This window comes from Sceloporus undulatus, chromosome 2, assembly GCF_019175285.1.
Source record: "Sceloporus undulatus isolate JIND9_A2432 ecotype Alabama chromosome 2, SceUnd_v1.1, whole genome shotgun sequence".
NCBI classification, from domain to species: Eukaryota; Metazoa; Chordata; class Lepidosauria; order Squamata; family Phrynosomatidae; genus Sceloporus; species Sceloporus undulatus.
In genome coordinates, this window is record NC_056523.1 from 212,763,809 (window position 1) to 212,782,993 (window position 19,185).

Consider the following 19,185-nt stretch of genomic DNA (forward strand, 5'->3'; position numbering starts at 1 on the left):
GCTACTGTAATGAGGACTAAAGACTTGAGGGTGGGGCATCAGAACAATCCTTTTAATTAGTTACTGTCAAAAAGTAACTTCAGAGAGGGTCTTTCCAAGGTATACCTGGAGATGGGTATTGAGCCAAGAAGCTTTTTCAAAGAAGGCATGTGTTGTATCACATGGCTGCAGCCTTATCCTTTGCCTTATGTCCTAAGAGAATTATTATACCAATTACTTATTATTTGAAAACTTCAAGGAGATAAAGTCAAAATAATAATAATAATAATAATAATAATAATAATAATAATACCACCTGCTAAGTGTATTCCAGAGTTGGTAAGTTATGCAACAGTGATGCTAGCATAAATAATTTTTGATGGATATTTTTTGTTATGCATTATTTACTAAACACTAAATCATCTGAGGGCCTAAACAGACAAGAGCTGTTCTGATGCCAGGGGTCAAGTCTACTGAGTTACCACTGTGAGCAGGGAATTCCTTTGTCTCAACTGGCTGGATCTGTATGCTAGAACAATACATTGCATTTAAGCTGCAGCCAATGGCTTGATCATTCAGAGGATTTATTGGGCTATGGGGATCAACTTTAATCTGTTTTCTCATTTTCTCCTTTAATATATGTACTTATTCCTTCCCTCATCCTTTTTATCTGCAGAAGAAGAGGAAGCATGGTGGGAAGAATATTTCTAATTTCCTGAGAACACTGTGGAGTTTCCATCAAAAACTGAAACATACAGTGTCTTCTTAAAAGTAGTGCTTTTTTCATTATGAACAGGGAAGACGGAGGGACTGGGCCTTGTATTTCTTCAAGCCTGGCAGTTAGTTAGAAAGCAACTGCAGCTTCATCCAGAAATTTTGTTGCCATCTGCCTTTTGGCAAGCAATATGGAGCAAGTGTTACACTCCTTCAAGTAACTTCTTCCTGTTTTCTGTTTTTCCCATTCCTGTTCCCCCCCCCCCCCCCTCAAATGCTCAGCTTTTACCAGCTGTAAAATGTTAATGCAATAATGTTTAAAGAGTCTTATCTCAGGAATTATGGGATTCTCCATTTCTGTTGGAATATTATGAATTTTGTGATGTTGACCTGTTTTTCTAGATATTGGGCACATTGCCTATATTATAGATACTTATAGTGGCCCTGTTTTTATTATTTATTTATTTAGACAATTTAAACCCTGCCCTTCAGCCAAAAAGACACGCAGAGCAGCTTACAAATTGTTACTTTGACAGTTCCCTAAGATAAGCCTTTTCTTTTGTTTGTTCAATACATTGAATATTATATGTTTTTAAATGATAGCACAAACTAACCCATCCTTTCTGTGAAAGCAGCTGTGAAAGCTGCTACAAAAAAATGACCCATTGTCATCTGGAACCGTCAGTAGCTCCTCAACCCAAAATGTCTTCTAGGAAAACCAGACAAAAAACAGTAACTGCAAAGGATATGGGAAAATTCTCCATTAAAAAATTATACATCATATGTCACATTTGTATGTATTTTTATTTAAAAGAATGTACATTTTAGACTCACTTCAATGTAAAATATTCAATTTCATAAGGATTTTTCCTACTGAAAAAAATTGCAAAGCTGTTTTAAATTTCAGACCAATTTGCTTCAAACTGTGTGCCAGATATTCTTTTATCACATGATCCATTTGATACCATCAGGCAGACTTTCTCTAGAATTGCTTTCAGCTGCCTTATGGTTTTTGAAATGCTGGTTTTTGGATTGCTGTACACATTTATTTGTTTGTATGTCTGTTTGAGGTATTTTTATGCCTTTTTCAGTTCAAGGAGTTTCAAAGCAGTTTACTTTGGTAAAAACCAGAAAATAAATAATAAAGCAATAAAACAGCAAAATATTTCATTAATATTTTTTAAATTAATTTTTATTCAAGTATTTTATAGATAAGAATAAAAAACACATAACAGCAAAAATACAAAATCAAACATGTAACAAACACATAATTAAATATTGATAATTTAACAAACTAACCTATTAGGTTAATAATAATAATTTCATTAATTTTTTTGGGTGGGAAGAAATGTGGTAGTATCTTTAAGGCTAACTAGTTTTTATTTTTGCATGCGATTTTGTGAATATAAACCCTCTTCTTCAAATGCAGAACAGAATGATAATAATTGTTCAGATATAAGTCATATTGATACAGTTGTAAGACTGGGATGGAAAAAAAATCCCTAAATTGAAAGAAGTTCAGCACCATGTTTTGTCACTTTAACTGATATGAGAAGGAGCCCCCTGCCCAAAAGATGTTGTGAAAACAATTTTGCTCAAATGAAACACTCTTCATTTTATTGCTAGTTTTTTGCTAATTTCAAATAATTGCGAATTTTATGGGAAATGAATTAGACTGAGCCTACATGCTTCACCAAGTGCAAAAAAGTGACACCTTTCATAGTCTTTCTGTGGGAAAAGTCTGCAATGTGGTGGGGATCATAATTCTTGGCTTTATCACACTTTATAAAACATAAATAAATAACATGGCATGTAGATACAAACAATAGTTTTCTCATTCTTCAAATTCTCATATGACTTGAGGATACAGAAAAATCCTACGTTAATGTGAATAGCCTTGGGGAGTGCATTGGACAGAAGTCATAAAACATTATGTATGTCCAGCTAGTGGCTTCTTGTGACATAGAATGAGCAAAATTAATCAAGTACCCTGCCTTTTAGTCATATTAAAAAGCCTGACAGAGATAAAGAACTGGGTTGCCATTTGGGCTGAGAAACTACATGGGGATGAATTCTCGTATCCAGTGAAGCTCGGTGGTGGAAAATTCAAGACAAACAGAACAAAAGGAACTACATATTTACAACTTGCATAGAAAATCTGTTGAATTTGTTGGTGGAAGCTGTATTGGTGTCCTAAAAAAAGTTACAGTTTTAGGAAAATTCATGGAAGATAAGATTGTGAATGTTTCTAGTCACAGCGGCTATATGCTGCCTCCATTATTAGAGGTAGTAGGCCTCTTAACATCAGTTGATGGGAAATGTGTATGGTGTTGGAGGGTCACCTTGTCTCCTACTGTTAATCTTGATGCAGATATCTGTTTGGCTGCTCTGGTAACAGAATGTTGGGTTGGATAGGCCTTGAGTTTGAGTCAATAAGGTTCTTCTGATGTTCATACTTTTTTGTCTACAGTACGCGTTCCATCAAATGTCAAACATTTTTCTATCTACTCCTATCAGAATGATTTTGGTGTATCTTGAAACGGGATTATTTTGTAGCCATTCTCAAGTTTCTTGTTGAAGTATGGATGTAGTATCACCCAAAGAAGATATCATATTTAGTGATGCTGAATGCACATACACACACACGATACTTCTCCATACCACACATCAAGAATATATAATAATACCCTGCTGAGAAAAGTTGGTCTGAAAGACTTTCCACTTTAATGGTCAGTGCATCATCCTAGGATAAGACTAAAAGTTTCAGAATGTCATTGTGCCAGGTGGTCCATATGTTACCAAAGAGTTGTGCGCATCTCTGTCCTGAATTAAGTAAAGCTTTTTATGTGTTTTTCATGACACAGCAATACATGGAAGAATTCATCTCTCAAAAAAGTCCTTGTTTTTCTGTTACTCATTCATTGGCCCTTGTATAGGAGATGGTACAATCTTTACTTAAGTCACACCAAGATGTATGATAAATATAATAATAATAATTCTGGTTCATGAGTATGTGTAGGGGAAGGCCTTCAATTTGCTTGTCAACTTACAAATTTCATAAGGTTTTCTTAGGAAAGGAATACTCAGAGGTGATTTTGCCAGTTCCTTGCTCTGAAATGTAGCCTACAGCACATGGTATTAACTGGCAGTCTCCCATCCAAGTACTTACCAGAGTTGACCTTGCTTAGTTTCCAAGATCAGACAGGATCTGATGCCTTTATGGTATTTAAGCACATACACCAAGATTTTTGTTTCAGAAAATGAATGAAGGTTTCTAGACTAGCCATCCCAAGCAGAACTGTTTCTTTACTTCTTTCCCTCTATGGCTGTTGGCTGTTTTGCTTCTCATAACAGCAGCACCATAAATGCCTTCAGATACTTGAGAACAGTTGTAACACCTTTCCCTAATGATTTAAATTCACCGTTTGATTTATGTTAGGAATTTGCTTTGTTTCTCTTAGTTTTCATGTAAGTTTCAACAGGCAGCCTTTTTATAGACATGGCAATGCACTGACGTGTGCAACTCCTTCTGATTTTAGTTTTGTTTTTTTCAGAACCCACTGGCATACCAGTTTTGACAAAAGGAGCAAATGCATCTTCACGTAAGTCAAGTGGAATTCTTTGCCTCTGAACAAATCTACAGATTCAGACTTCTGCTCAAACTGTTCCTGCATCATCATAGTTTACATCTCTCTCTTGCCACTTTAGAGATTAGCATGGCAGAATAATAACTCTGACTTAATTTAGTTAATGCAATAGTGAGATACCAGATGGAATATAGTGTTTCTTTCATCTTTATAGATAACATCAAGTTGTCCCACAGCTACAGACACATATAGTGGATACTGTTGAATTTTGGAGACCACCATTTACTGGTTTCAGAGCTAGGTATTCATCCCCCCCCCCAACCTTTTTCTTCTAATTCTTCCTCTATTTCATTGAAGTCTTTTCTTCTGTTCTTTTTGGCCTAAGATGCAGATGTCTCTTATTTCTTCTTTAATTACATGTGCTGTCTTATAGCACAGCAGTGCTGAATGTAATCATTTAAAAGGATATAAGCATCTGATCTCTGTCAGTGATCCTTTGCCTCTTAACTAGGCCTAGAAAAAAATTCATTGATCTCAGTAGTCTACTTCCCAAGACTTAGTATGAAAAAAGTACTCCTTGAGCATTTACATATTTTACAGGGTTACATGATATTACAGCATGCAGAGAGCAGTCCGCATACTTTAACATATGAGCAGCTAACATGAGAATGATTGAAAACACTATTGAAAAACATGCTTTAGTGAGAGAAATTTATTTTAATTAGGCAAATTGAATAAATAAATTTGTACTTCAGGAAGAATGTGTGAAAACAGTATTTGAATTTAATGCAGGAAGAAAAAAGAAACTCAGGCAACCAGATATAAAATAAAAATAGGACGAAAATGCATGTGGGATTTGGAGAAACTCACTGAAATCAAGACTGAGAGATTATTACATCCCAATATGTAGCCAATGGCAGTTTAGCTTTTCTTCTAAAGATAAATGTGCATCTTTCAAACTCTCTTTTCATAGAAACATTTCAGATCAGTACTTTTGGTGTCCCCTTATGTCGCCTTTCATAGGACTACATGCAAGTTTCACGTAAATTGCTTTTTATGATACTACCCACACAAGATTGAATTTCAGTCTCTGAAAGATCTTTTATGCTTATCCTGCATGCTGCTGCATGTTCTGTTTATTTGAAATCTTTGTAGCTGTAGAACAGATGACAAATCACTCGCACTTTTCTGAGATTCTTTCACTTTACAAAGACTATTTAGCCGCATGAATATGTCTTGTTTACGCATACATACATGTGAACAAGGAGTAATCTTTTTCTTAATTAAGAGGATCTTGTATTTTGTGCTCATCTCAGCTTTTGTTCATCTTCTGTACATTAGTAGATAAAGTGAATATTTTAGAAACGTAAAGAATCCTGATTTCTACTCTGGTTCTTTACCCTCTTTTGCCAGCTTGTCTATATCTTATTTTACTGTTTCATTTTTAAACTAATGAATTTTAATATCAGTTCACTCAAGGTTTCTTGATGTCACACAGGTCACATTAAGATTTTATAACTTGTGGTTTAGTGGTTAAGACATCGACTCTGATGACCACGGAGCTGTCTTTGACAATGCTGGCTCCCTCGGCTTAGTAACGGAGATGAGCATCGCCCCTTACAATCGTACATAACTAGACAGTCATATCAAAGGAGAAACCTTCACCTGTTATCTTCTCATTTTGGGTCTCTATTTGTAGCATGGATGTTTCCAGAATAGCGACTTGTCATAGACACTTCCTTTTTAGGGTGATCTGGGCATAAAATTTTTTTCTTGTTTAGATTAGAGACTTCAACACTGCCTTGTTTTTCCTCCCTTGGAAAAGCAAGCTCCATAGTCCAGTAAGAAGGCATAGAAATCATACATTTTGTTATCACATTGCCTTCTCTGTGTTGCAGAACTTACAGACAAGATTCCAGCCTCAACTGAAGGAACAAATACTTCCTCGTGTAAGTACATAATAATAGAAATCCAGATTATACCTTTTTTCTGGTTCTCTGATTTCCAGTGTACTTGTTCTAAACACAGGAATATTCTAGACATTATTTTGGGATCTAAACATTGGGTAGAGGGAGAAATGACAAATGGAGCATGCCAGTGACGAAAGAACTCTGCCCCCAATTAGTCTTTCTCCCCTTTCCATTCTGCTGCTAGTAGAGATGAGCAGGATTCCAGTCCACAGAGTTTTGACATGGCAACAGATGAAATAAAGTGTGTTTTGTGGAAGCTGGAATGTCTTCTGTGGTTGACATGTGCTGAATCTAGGGATCTTGGATACTATGACGGGCAGTGTTCTTATAGACATCTTTGGGCATGCAAAGCATTCCAGTTTTAAAGGGAGCCTGTGGTGCAGCAAGGTTAGTAAAGACATTTATCCATTCACTGTAGCAGGGACCGATCAGCTATAAGGCCAGGGCATCTAAACATGCCCACTCCCTTAACCACTGTAATCTCTCATCACAGATTCTTATGTATCATGCATACAATCAGGACAGCCTTTCTCACTCCCACAATCTCTAGAAGTTTTGGACTATATCTATTGGATTGCTGTCTCTTCACATTTTTTTCCAAGCATGACTTCAATGAAGCTTCACTATGAAAGATAATCCATACAGCCCAAATTTAGCTCACATGGTAGTTGTGGCTGATGGGAGTTAGTCTCAAAAATCAGGAGAGTGCTGAATTGTCTAAGAGTGATTTAAGTGGTGGTGCACCTTGCTATATTGGTATCATGGCACACTGATGTCATGTTATGTCCTGTTATGTCCTGGAGGTATGCTACATCTCTGCATTCCATGTTCATGATCTCAAAAGTCAAAAGGGGACAGTATAGGTAAAGTTGCACAGAAGGTATTTTGGACGTCTGAAGGTAACTGTGCTAGGAAAGGAGAAATATTGAGACAAAGAAAAGACAATGATTAAGTTGTTCAGAGTAGAATGCATTTGAACAGAAGGAACATTCTTAACTAATTTGATTAGTTTCACCTGGATTTGGAGGAAATATAATGGTATGGGAATTTCTTTTTCATGTTGTTTAGTTGCAAAAGTTACTTTACTTTTTCATATAAAAAGGCATTTTCATTTTTCCCTGTGTGCTTGCAGAAGACACAGAGTCAATTAGTAACTCAGAGTTAAAGAATATATTTTATCTCTTGTCTGTTTAAAGCAGTTAGGAGAACTTACATCATAAAATATTACATGATAAGTATGATTATTATATAGGCTGTAGGTTTTATTCCCCTGTGACTATAGAGTTGGATACTTGACAGTAACATTCTAGAGCCATAGTATGTGATGGCTAAAGTACTGGACTTCAGTTGGTGAAATTTACTCACTTAGCCTTGCAGTTCATTAGCTCCCTTTTAGCCTATCACTGTCTCAAGCTAATATACCTCACAAGTTTAGTTTGGAGGTAAAATGGTGGACAAACCATATACAACGCACCCTTGGTATCCGCTGGGGTTTGATTCCAGGACTGCCCATCAAAATCCATAGATGGTCAAATCTCATAACATACAATGGCATAGTTAAATGGTGTCTTATACAAAATGGTAAAAGCAAGGTTTGCTTTGGCAATTATTTTTAAAAATATTTTCAAGCCATAGATGGTTGAATCAATGGATAAAGAATCCATGGATACAGAGGGCCAGCTGTACCACCCTTGACCTCCATGGAGGAAGCATGTGCCACATTTTAAGAAAAAATAATGCCTACCTGCTAGAAGAGATGACAGTGGCATGCAAGCAACACTTCACTGACACAGCTCTAAGAAAAGTAACCCATCAGTCCAACTCTAACAGGATTTGACTAGTCCAGTGTGATAATTTTAAGAGCTTGGAGTCCATCACTCCTTCCCAACTCTAATTAATTATCTTTTCTTAACAGTTGCCCATGTCTAGTGTTCTAAACCTGATAGACCATTGGGCTTATCCATTTTGACAGCTCCCATGTTTTATAAAACCTATCGTGCAAAACTGCAGTTGATCTATATATAGCTGCCCTTAATTCACACTGGTAGCTACAGCAGAAGTAAAATAATTCCTTCCCTCAAAGCATCTTCATCTACTTGGGAGGAGAACTGAACAAAGTATGCTTAAAAATAAGAACTGAGGTTTTACTTGCATTTTTTTAAAAAAAGACTCTGCATTATTTGGTCCTTTTAACAAGAATGTTAAATATTTGTATATTTATAGTTGTGTATGTGTGCACGCACTTGCGTTTTGCAATGTGGGAAAAATAAACTTTTATTGGCAGCCACAAAAAAGAAAGGTAAATTTACTAAATGTCCCAATAAAATAGCTACATTTATTTTCCTTTAAACTAATGTAAGAGGAATCTCTAGGGTTCCACATTTTGAAACTAATTAGAGATCAGAATCTGCCATCCAAAAACAAACTGCAAAGTTACCAGTTTTATAATTGTTTGATATGCTGAAAGACATGGAAAGGTGGAAACAGTCTGTAAAAAAGTTTACTTACTAATTCTGAATATGAAAAGATTTTTAGAGTTTCAACATAGCTTAAATTCAGATAACCTTGGTTGGGAGCAAAATGATTATTAAAGTTTCACATGAATGATGCACACTGTTATTTCACTGTGTTCATGCAACTTGTGTCAAATACCATGAGGACTTAGCAGGTTTATTCTCTTTCTGTAACAGTATATATTTGTACCGAATCTTCAGAACAATTATAAAACCATAAGAAAAAAATAGAAGAGGAAATCTGTTTATGTAAAAGAAACTGTTCCTAAAAAGAAATTCACCATCACTGAGTTTTGTTGTGAAACATGTCACAGTATTTAGCTTTTCACCTTCTTTTAATTAGCATTTTCTGGGATTTCTGCAGGTCTTTGAAAATATGTTTGGGATAAGAAAGGTTACAGTCAGAATCCATGTAGTTTTTGATATATAATTGCTTGCATCTTAAGTTACTGTGATTAGGATGAAGAAAACTGATAGCTTGAATGATCAGAGAATAAAAAACAACACCTCTGAAATTTATGGCTTGCTTCTTACCATATAACAACAAATTACTTACTTTTGATTTTTTAAGATTTATTAAATATGGATGATTTGTTTGAAATGATGAGCAGTAAACTAGATTTGAATGGCATTGTCCATTTAGTTGGTTTTTATGATTAAGTGTTATGCACCTTAAGAAATCCTGAATCAGTGCCAGACACCAACTACGGTTGGTGTCACCCAATACATTAATTCATGGTGTCATCTCCATGGACCGTCTCCTGTACCAGAAATAAAAAGCTGGGTTGGGAGAGTGGTGAAGGGAATGAGTTGATGTAATTTAGCAGTAATGTTGAAACAGGACTTAATCTTGAAGCATGTTTTCCAGTGTGGATATCATAACTCTGTTCCTGAACATGTACGGAGTGCTTCTCTCCCACTACTGAGCAGTCTTGCTGGAGGTTTGGAATACAAGTAGGCTCGCAGGATCTTGTGGGGGAGAAAATAGGTGACTCTTTGCTTCACCTGGTCACAGCTGTGAGCCGTTCAGGTGAATTCAAGCTATGTAGGACAAAAACTCAAGACCTGATTCTGGGGCTGAGTTATAAACTGAGAAGATTTATTAATGCATTCAATAGCCATCCTTTCTCCCAAAATGGTACCTAAGAAGGCTTACAATATAACTTACAGCAGATTTCCTAAACCAATATGTAGAAGAGTAAACGAAAACAAGATCCCACATGCTGTTGATGGTCTAAAAACTTTATTATCTTAAAAAGCCCCATGCATTTCGCCCTTGTCACCAGTTGGCCTTCTTCAGGGGCTAATACGAGAAATTTCTGGCTTTGCAGTCTGCACTCTCAACAATGTGGACATTTTGAGTACAGTTGGCCTTTCTTATACACGGATTTTTTATACACGGATTTAAGCATACACGGTTTGAAAATGTTCCAAAAAAGTATACATTTACCTTGATGTTCCATTTTTTATTAGGGACACCATTTTGCTGTGTCATTATACTTAATGGGACTTGAGCATACACGGATTTTGTTATACACGGGGGATCTTGGAACCAAACCCCAGCGTATAACAAGGATCCACTGTATTAGAAGGAAGGGCAGAGTGTCCACTTAGTTGAGAACTTTTTAAGATAATAAAGTTTTTGCACCATCAACACGTTGGACCTCATTTTCTTTTACTCTTCTACAGTGAATACATGTTTCCCAGTTTTTTTTTTGTTTTCATAAATATGAATGTACAAAAAGGAATGTGACAAAAAATAAAATAAAATGACACCACCCAAAACTTCGGTGCATAAATAACATAATGCCATCATTACAAAGCTGTATCGCAACAGCATTTACCCACACACAAATATGAATGGTAGATTTGGCTGAGCAATAGTAACTTGCCTAAGGGACACTCTGTAAGCCACAGGCCATGAAACTGCAGCCCATGGTTTTGTGACAAACATCTCCTCAGTCCATTTTTAAGTCCTCAAGGATGCCACACTTGTATTGTAGCCTTTTTGGAAGCTCTTTCTATGTTGAATTCATCTGCTCAAACAAAGAACCAAAGGCAGCAGAGTATAGTGGATATTAATTGTCATGGCTGCATTAATTTGCAGTATCCTTCTGTAATCCCTTGTGTAATTTCTTTCTTGTTAGTGTTCTTGTTTTGAGAAAATCCCTTTTTAAAGTACAATGTAAAAATGTTTTTGCTTGTAGCCGTAAGCCTTTAGAAATGAGCATTCCTGTTTTGTTCTCCCACTGTTCGACTTGCATATTATGCCAACAGGGATTGCCTTTGGCTTTAAGAAAGCTTTTTTTTAAACTGTGGCGGGTTACAGACGGGCAAAAGGGGTGTATTCATGACGTCATGAAGGTAGAGCCTTCAGATGAGCCTTAACTGAATGCCGTCATGAACACGCCCCCCGCACGCCCCAAGCGGGAAGAAGCGGCATTAAAAAGGTGCTGCTTTTTTCCGCTTCTTTTTGATTTGCGGCGTACCTGTGCATCTCCGTATGTAAGCTGCTGCACCGATATGTCAGAATTGCTACGCCGCAAATATAAGTTGCCGGTTTAAAAGCTCCGTGTCAGCTGCATCGCATAATGGGTCGGGGTCCGGGACATGCACGGTTTGCAGTCAGGCTTTAATTGCAGCGTCCGCTGCCATGCAGCTGTGGAAGCTGCGGCACAGCTGCGGCGCATTTTAAGTCTCGTAAGCCTAACCCTAGAGCCACTTGTGCGCATGCGTTGCTAGAATCGTGGGAAGTTGTACGTTTTGCCGGCGGATGTTTTGGTTGTAGAAAGTGATAAGGGAAAGTTTGGAATTTAAAGTGACCCCCTATACACATTCCTGCGCCATTTTCACCTGGGAACGGGCACAGTTCGGCTGCTCCTGGCACAGCTGTGTGGCGGCTCCCCTTTGCCACCAGGCAGGATGGCACAGCCATCCACCAGCACCCCGAAAAAAGGCAGGGGGACGTCTTGGTCTCATACTGAGACGGTTGGCCTGATAGCTATATGGTCCCAGCCAAACATTTTGCAGAAACTGGAGCAGTCCTACCTGAATGCTGACACATATCGAGAAGTGGAAGAAGCCATGAGAGCCAAGGGCCACAACAGAACTTTGGAGGAGTGTCGCCGAAAATGCAAGTCGCTGAAATCTCAATACAAACAATACAGAGATGCCCAGGCCAGAGGTACTACGAAGGGCGCCCCCCCACCCTTTTACAAGGAGCTGCATGCTTTCATTAAAAGTGATGGAAGCATCAGACCCAACAGACTAGCCACCACAAGTCTTGAGATGCAGGGACCTTCCAGCATCGGCGGAGACGTGCCACTCTGGCCAGGGCCATAGCACCGCCAACAGTAGCCTGATCAAGCGCTATGGCAGCCACTGCCGTTCGCTGTTCTGTGCCATCATCATCATCACTGCTGCTGTCATCCAAGTCTACAGCTGTCATGGTGGTGGATGATGGGACCTCCATTGCAGCGGCAATGGAGGCGGAGGGGGTGGAGGGGGCAGAGGAGGCGGGGAAGATGGCGGTGGCAGCGGCGACAGCCGTGGCTGTGGATTGCAGCTTCAGGAAAACCACAGAGAACAAAGGAGAGGAGGCATCCATGATGCTGGTGACATTGGCAATTGTGCAAGCGGACAAGGATGCCAACACCAGCTGATCACCAGTTGGCAGGAGACCACCTTTGTTCTTGGCCAGGGCAGGGGAAAAAGTTTAAAGGGGCTTGGGTGCTTTAAATGTGCCCATAGGCTTTCTGCCGCCGCTGCTTAGCACTACAGCTGCGCAGCTGCGCATCCGCCAGCCGGCAAAAGAAAAAAAAAAGCCGTGGTTTGGGCCGCCCGTGCGGAAGCTGCTTCTTTTTTTGCGGCGTCCTCCGAGGCGCCAGTATGGAAGCTACGGGTCCGAAACGGACCCAGGTGAGGCGTCTTCATTGCCCCCCGTGTGGAAGCCCCAACACCTGAAGCACGCCCCCGGGGCGGGCCGTCTGGAGGCTCCGTATTCAGCTGAATACACCTCCAAGACATCTTCTCCTGCCCGTCTGTAACCCACCTATGTTAAAACCATCACAAATTTTGGAGAGGTTTGGTGTTTTACCTAAAAAAAATAAGCTGTGAAGCAGCCCTCACTCTAAACTAACTGACCAAGAAATGATGATCCATTTAAAACTTTCCTATGTTTAGTTGATATAAGGTACAGCAGAAGTTGCAGGCCCAACTACAATCAGCCCTTCTTATACACGGATTTTTTATACATGGATTCAAGCATACACGGCTTGAAAATGTTCCAAAAAAGTATAAATTTCAAATATGAAACCTTGATTTTCCATTTTTTATAAGGGACACTATTTTGCTATGTCATGATATTTAATGGGACTTGAGCATCCACGGATTTTGTTATCCATGGGGGATCTTGGAACCACTGTACTAAGTCCTTCTTTGAAAATCTCTGTGCATAAGGATGAATCTGCCCTTTTTAGGTGAAATGTGGATTTGTACCATCTTTTAAAAAAAAAAACAGACTATTTTAACTTAATAATCTTCCTTGAAACTGTTGGACTTGGTAACATGAAGGGTTCAGGTTAGAAAATTTGGCAAGGGGAGCAATCCATACTCTTTCCATGTGCCTGTTCCTCTTTTCCCCTCTGCCCTCCTGGGTCTTTAGCTATCTCTGGAGAGGCAGCTAAAGGCACAGGAGGACTGGGGCAGAGGAGGAACAAGCACGCACCTGTTCCTCCTCTTCCCCATCCTTTCATCTCTCCATGTGCCTTCCTAAATGGCTTCATATGCCAGAGATGACACAGGCACCACGGGTGTAAAGAATTAATGTGTGGCTTACAGATGAAGCCATACAGGTTGTCAATATAAATTTCTCTAGAATATTGAGCCTATGTGGGGGCAGGTTTGTATGGGACTATGATCCTTGGTCCTTTTAAAATGTGAATAATGTAGGCTGCTCTAAACTGTTTATTATTATTCATTACATTCATCACACATGGCATCTTACAATAAAAGGAAGAAGAAAGAGAATAGAATTTCCTGTAAGAGTTATAAAGTTTGATAGTGAAAAGAGAAATCTAAAGACAAAGGTAACAAGATATATGATTGGTAGTTATGACATCAGCTTCTTTAAAATGAGAAATAATTAGTCAATTCTAGAATAAACATAATCCAGACATGACGATATAAACATTAGTAGGCCATTTGCTAGCATGGACAAGATGTTCAAGCAGATGAATGCAGTTGAGCTTAAGTATCTCTGTAATGAAACTGTTTTTCTAGACCCATTTCACTCAGAACTGAACCAGGACAGTGTGATCTTGTTGACTCTTAGACCTCTTTGCAGCTGTAATACCGTTGATGCTGGTATCCCTCGGATAGGGCTGTTTGAGCTGGCCACTGCAGGTACTGTGTTACAGTGATCAATCTCAAAAGGCTGTGTTGAAAACTGAAGCTTTTCCATATGTCAGTTATGCTATGAGTTCTAAAGAGCCCCCACAATTAATGCTGCTTAATCATCTTTAAGAAACCACTGAGATAGGTCATCCAGAGTATGGACTGAGATGTCACAAAATTGTGAATAGCACACAGATCTCTCTCTTTTTAAATCCAAGGCAGTGCATTTTCTGCACCTTTGGCTTTGTATTGAGCTGGAAAAAGTCCAAAGAAGAATGCAGTAAGTGGTTCACTGGCCAAGCTAAGTAGTGGCCATTTATTCTGGAAGAGTTGCATTCTCTCCTAAGTATCAGGTTAGTGGTTTGGAAGTGTGTATTTGAATGAAAAATTGGGGATGAGGGTTAAGTCATGCCTGAAAAGGGAGTAATTGAGGAAGGATTTTAAAGGGTGCAGAGAGACAGTATTATGTACTTGTTTTTGATTGGGAATTGTCAGGGAAATGATCAGCAAGCAAGAATGGATCAGCTCACTTAGGACAGAAGCAAAGTTGAAAATGTAGCGTTTAAGATGGAGGAGTAAACAGTGATCTTTAAAGGTATGAAGACTTTTAAATTGGATGCATAATAGGATGAAATTGTTTAACAGCATATACGCTTTGCAGAAAATTGTTACGTTCATATTTGATGCCTCCATATCATAGCAAAAACATTATTTTACATGGATTTATAATTTCAACAAGAGAGAGTAAAAGAAAATGGCATTACCATGCATGAGGGAACAAATTGCTATAATTGAAACCTGGAATTCCTGTTCTTATACAAAAGTTGTCAACAAACAAAGTAAAATGAAGTGTTTGCTGTACCATTCCTTTAAGATACAGTACTTAATGGTACTTCCTTCAGTACATGTTTGTTTGTATGTTTAAGCAGGTTGTTTAAACACACACACACACACACACCATCTTTCAGTTTTTAAAAATTCAAGGAGTTTAGTCATGAAAACAATAAATAATTTTAAAAAGCCAAAAGTAAAAAAAACAACACACCAATATTCTTTAGGAAAAAGCTGTTTATTAAAAGTATTTCCTTCGTCAAACTGAAGCATGCACTGTGTCTTAAAATTTAGAAGACAGATAATAAATATATTAGAGCACCTGAAAGGATGAGACCTCCTTAGCCTGGTTGCTATTACTTTTCCTACAATGCTTTGCTTCCTTAGCCTGGTTGCTGATTTAACAGCCTCATTTCAGTCAACTTTCCTGACTAAATACCAAGGGGAAAAAATCATTGCAACTTCCCTGCTTTTCATTTGTAAAATGTTGAAAATTGTGAGACAGTTGACAGTTTTTTAAAATCTTATTTTATAATTCATAGTGTTGAGATTGTTATTTGTACAGAGCAGGAGAAAATGTTTGTATTTTGCATGACAGTAATGCCAGATCTTCCTTGTTTTTATATTACTTTTTTGATGTATTTGACGATTAGACATAGCTTACTGCCTTGTAATTGCCCACTATCCTCAGTCAGTTGAAAATGCATAGCAGGCAGGTACAACATGCTCATTTAGAATGTCAAGAAGTAAGTTGTGGCCTTCAAATAAATTGTATGATTTAAGGATTATGGGTGTTGAGAGTGGTGATTGTTTCACTTCCATGAATACATGCATATCTAATCACTTGTATGTTTTTCCCTTTTCTTGATGGTCTTCCTTCTCCTGCCTACACCACTTGATAGTTTCCCCCCCTCTTTCCCAACTATCAAAATATGAATTCTTGTACCAGTGTTTCAATTAAGACTTCACCACACTGAGCCTTCCTTCAGTGAGATTTCTTACACTAAACTTTCCTATAGCTCTGAGAACTGTGGACAGTCTGAACCTGTTACAGAAGGGGGCACAAAGATACAGCCGGGGTTAATGGTCTTTCATGGCACCTATAATCTGCTGCCTGAAATGGCTGACTCACTTTTCTTAATGGTTGGGCCATCCCTACTTATTTTTTAAAATCCAGTACACAAAACAAAATCCTTTAAAAAAGATTTGGTCACAGGTAATATAATTCTGATAAGGATGAACTTTTGGCAAAGTTCAAATTCAGTATGCTGATGACACCCAGCTCCCTCAGAGTTAGTTGAGACTATGCAGTTCTGAACCAGAAGCTGGGTGTTCTGATGGGCTGTTTGAGGACCAATAAACTGAAGTGGATAACTGAGGCTCTGTGGATTACTGGTTATCAGGTCTAAGAACTGGGTAGAGTATCTGCCTGGGATCATGTTACACCATCCCTGAGAGAGCATTTGTGTACTCTTAGGTCCACATTTGTCACTGGAGACCTGGGCAGACTCCATGTTTGGGGCTAACCTTGACTATGGACTTTCCTGGACAACAGCCTCAGTCATCCAAGCACTGGTACCTTCCCAGTTAAATTACTGCAGTGCACTTGTAAATGACTTGGAAACTGCAGCTAGTGCAAAATATAGCAGGTAGACTGCTGACGAAAACATCATATGAAAACCATATTACACTGGCTGCCTATATGCCTTGTGTCTAAATTCAGAGCACCAATAATGACATTTAAAGCCCTAAATAGTTTGGAACCTTGATTCTTCACTGAGTACCTCTCTACATATGACTCCTGCCCAAGGTTGAAGATGTGCTGGAGGAGCCCTCCTCTGTGTCCCATCATTCAGGGCAATATGCTTTGGGAGGATATGGGGGAGAGCCCTCTCTGCTGTGGTACCCCAGGTATGGAACACACTCTCCCTTGGTGGTCCAGTTGGTGCCAACGGTGCTGTTAGTCAGAGACCGTGTGAAAAAATAGTGGTTCATGGAAGCTTTGGTGACCTAACAGGTTTTACAAAAGCCCTTGAATGTCCATAGTCATAATTCATTTTAAATAATTTAAACTCTTTTAATCTGTCTTTTTAACTTGTTATATTTGTTTAGTATGATTTTCAACCTTTTAATATTTATTATTTGCATTGTTTTAAATTCTTTAGATTGGTTTTGTTGTATGTCAACCTGAGATCTTTGGGTAGAGGGCATGATTGATATAAGTATTTTTTTAAAAAATAAGATTAATAAATGAAATTGGGGTTTTTAATTAACACAGGCCTTTTGGGGAGAGGCATTCTTTTTGTTTTATAATACAGTACTGGAGAGAACAGAAGGACAGTTAGTCCTCTAAAATCCTAGAACAAATGCAAGTCAAAAACATTGTCATTTAGTTCATAAACATCAACAATCCATTCATATATTGTATATATAGTGTATATATAGGGCTTTGCAAAATAATGCATCCTTTTACTATTTGATGACCTACCAATCCTCTAACTTTTTATGGCCCTTCATCTCATTGTTTTCCATTTTCCTTTCTCTATCCATATGTATTCTCGTGTGTAAGTCTAGAAATTTTAGTCAAAAAATTAACCAAAATAAACCTGTCGACTTATCCATGTGTAAGTGCTGTACTTTGACTCTTATAAAAAGAAAACCATCGCATGCAGAGAAAGGCAAGAGTGTTATCTGTCCTGAAAGCACTGACCCCTCTCTACTCCCTCTTCCATTCATCCTTTAATGTGACAGCAAATAGTTATGCCTGCTGGAATTTTGTAATTTTTTGGCATTGTTTTCCTTTGTTTCAGCTTATAGTCGAGTATATATGTTAAATGAGAGAGCTATAAACTAATGACAGTGTTGATAAAGGGTTGTCTATGTAGGTGTTAGGTTTTTTTAGGGTATTGCACTATACTTCTTGGTTCTAGCTTCAGCAGACCTGTTTTCCCATGTGGAATTTTTTAGTGACCTTTTGAGGTGGGGGAGGGCAGGATTGAGTGGTAACAAAGCAAATTAGGGGAGTTACACTTTGATTTTGTTAGCAAACATCCCTTTTCCCTAATAGGATTTGTGTAAAGAATGATAAAAGATCTCCATATCAGCCAGGCTCTCTTCTGACACACACCACACACAGCAAAGGACATTTGTAGGAAAACTATATGTCAGCTGTCAGAGTCTAGCTAGCTAAAGAGGTTGCTGGTAATCAATGGCCACATGGGACAGATGGAGCCATCATTCAAACGGAAGACTGCTGCTCTTCCTGCCATGGGCTCAGATTCACATGGACAACAGGGAAAAAATCCACTAACTATTAAGTCTGGGGAAATACCACCAGCTGTTATGGCACAATGCTAATGAGAGTTTGAATTAAAGATTGAAATGTATAAGATGAAAAAAGAGGCTGTAAAAAAAGCTCCTTTTTTCTATCACTTCTTAAAATCTGCTGTACTTTGGAAAGATGAAATTGCTTATAGCAGAATTCAATTCTGTCTGTTTGGCTGAAGCAGACTAACATGACTATTTTTCTGTTAATATATTGTTAAGAAATTGTTTTAAATTTATAGTATTACATTGTGGTTCCTTTAAGATAAGTGCTTTGCAATCAGAAAGTATCTTGTGTGTTTTGATAATGCAACACATGGTGCGACTTTTGGATACTGATTGTTTAGGGGGGAAAACCATGCCTTGAAGGTACATTGTGCACTTAAGATTGTCTTAGTAGATTGAACACGTGAGGTTGTTCTACTAGAGTAAATCTGCATGAAATGTAATGACTGCACATGATGGTTCAAACATAGCAAATGTGTATTACAATGTTGGGTCTCAGCATACCAGGAAGTGTTGCTGACCTATCTATGACAGTTTCGTTGTTCTTGATATAATGAGTGACAGGGTTTAAAAAAAAGAGTTTGTGTATTTATGTATTCTGTTCTCATGTAGGTGCTAAACTCTGTCGCTGTTCTCATCACGTGCCTTCTGGAAATTGCTGAATAAATACTCTTGCACTTAATCACATTAATAGATCAAAGGAAATGTGCAAGCCTCTTGAAATCAGTTAATTGCTACAGGAATAATTTGAGGTTGTCTGCTCGGCTCTGCAAGCACAGTTGTTCCCACCAAACTATGTCTATGTGTTTCCCAAAATTATTTGTTATTACTTAGCTATTCTGTTTGGCAAGACTCTAGGTCTGTCTC

General features: G+C 38.2%; 1 protein-coding gene across 1 annotated transcript in view; it reads left to right on the forward strand.

Annotated features, from left to right (window-relative positions):
* LOC121922729 (pro-neuregulin-1, membrane-bound isoform-like) overlaps positions 1–19,185 on the forward strand; it is a 651,075-nt gene that overhangs the window by 494,446 nt on the left and 137,444 nt on the right. Inside the window, 2 exon segments of the mRNA XM_042452467.1 lie at positions 4,248–4,295; positions 6,179–6,229. Of these exon segments, the coding sequence (XP_042308401.1) occupies positions 4,248–4,295; positions 6,179–6,229 (99 nt within the window).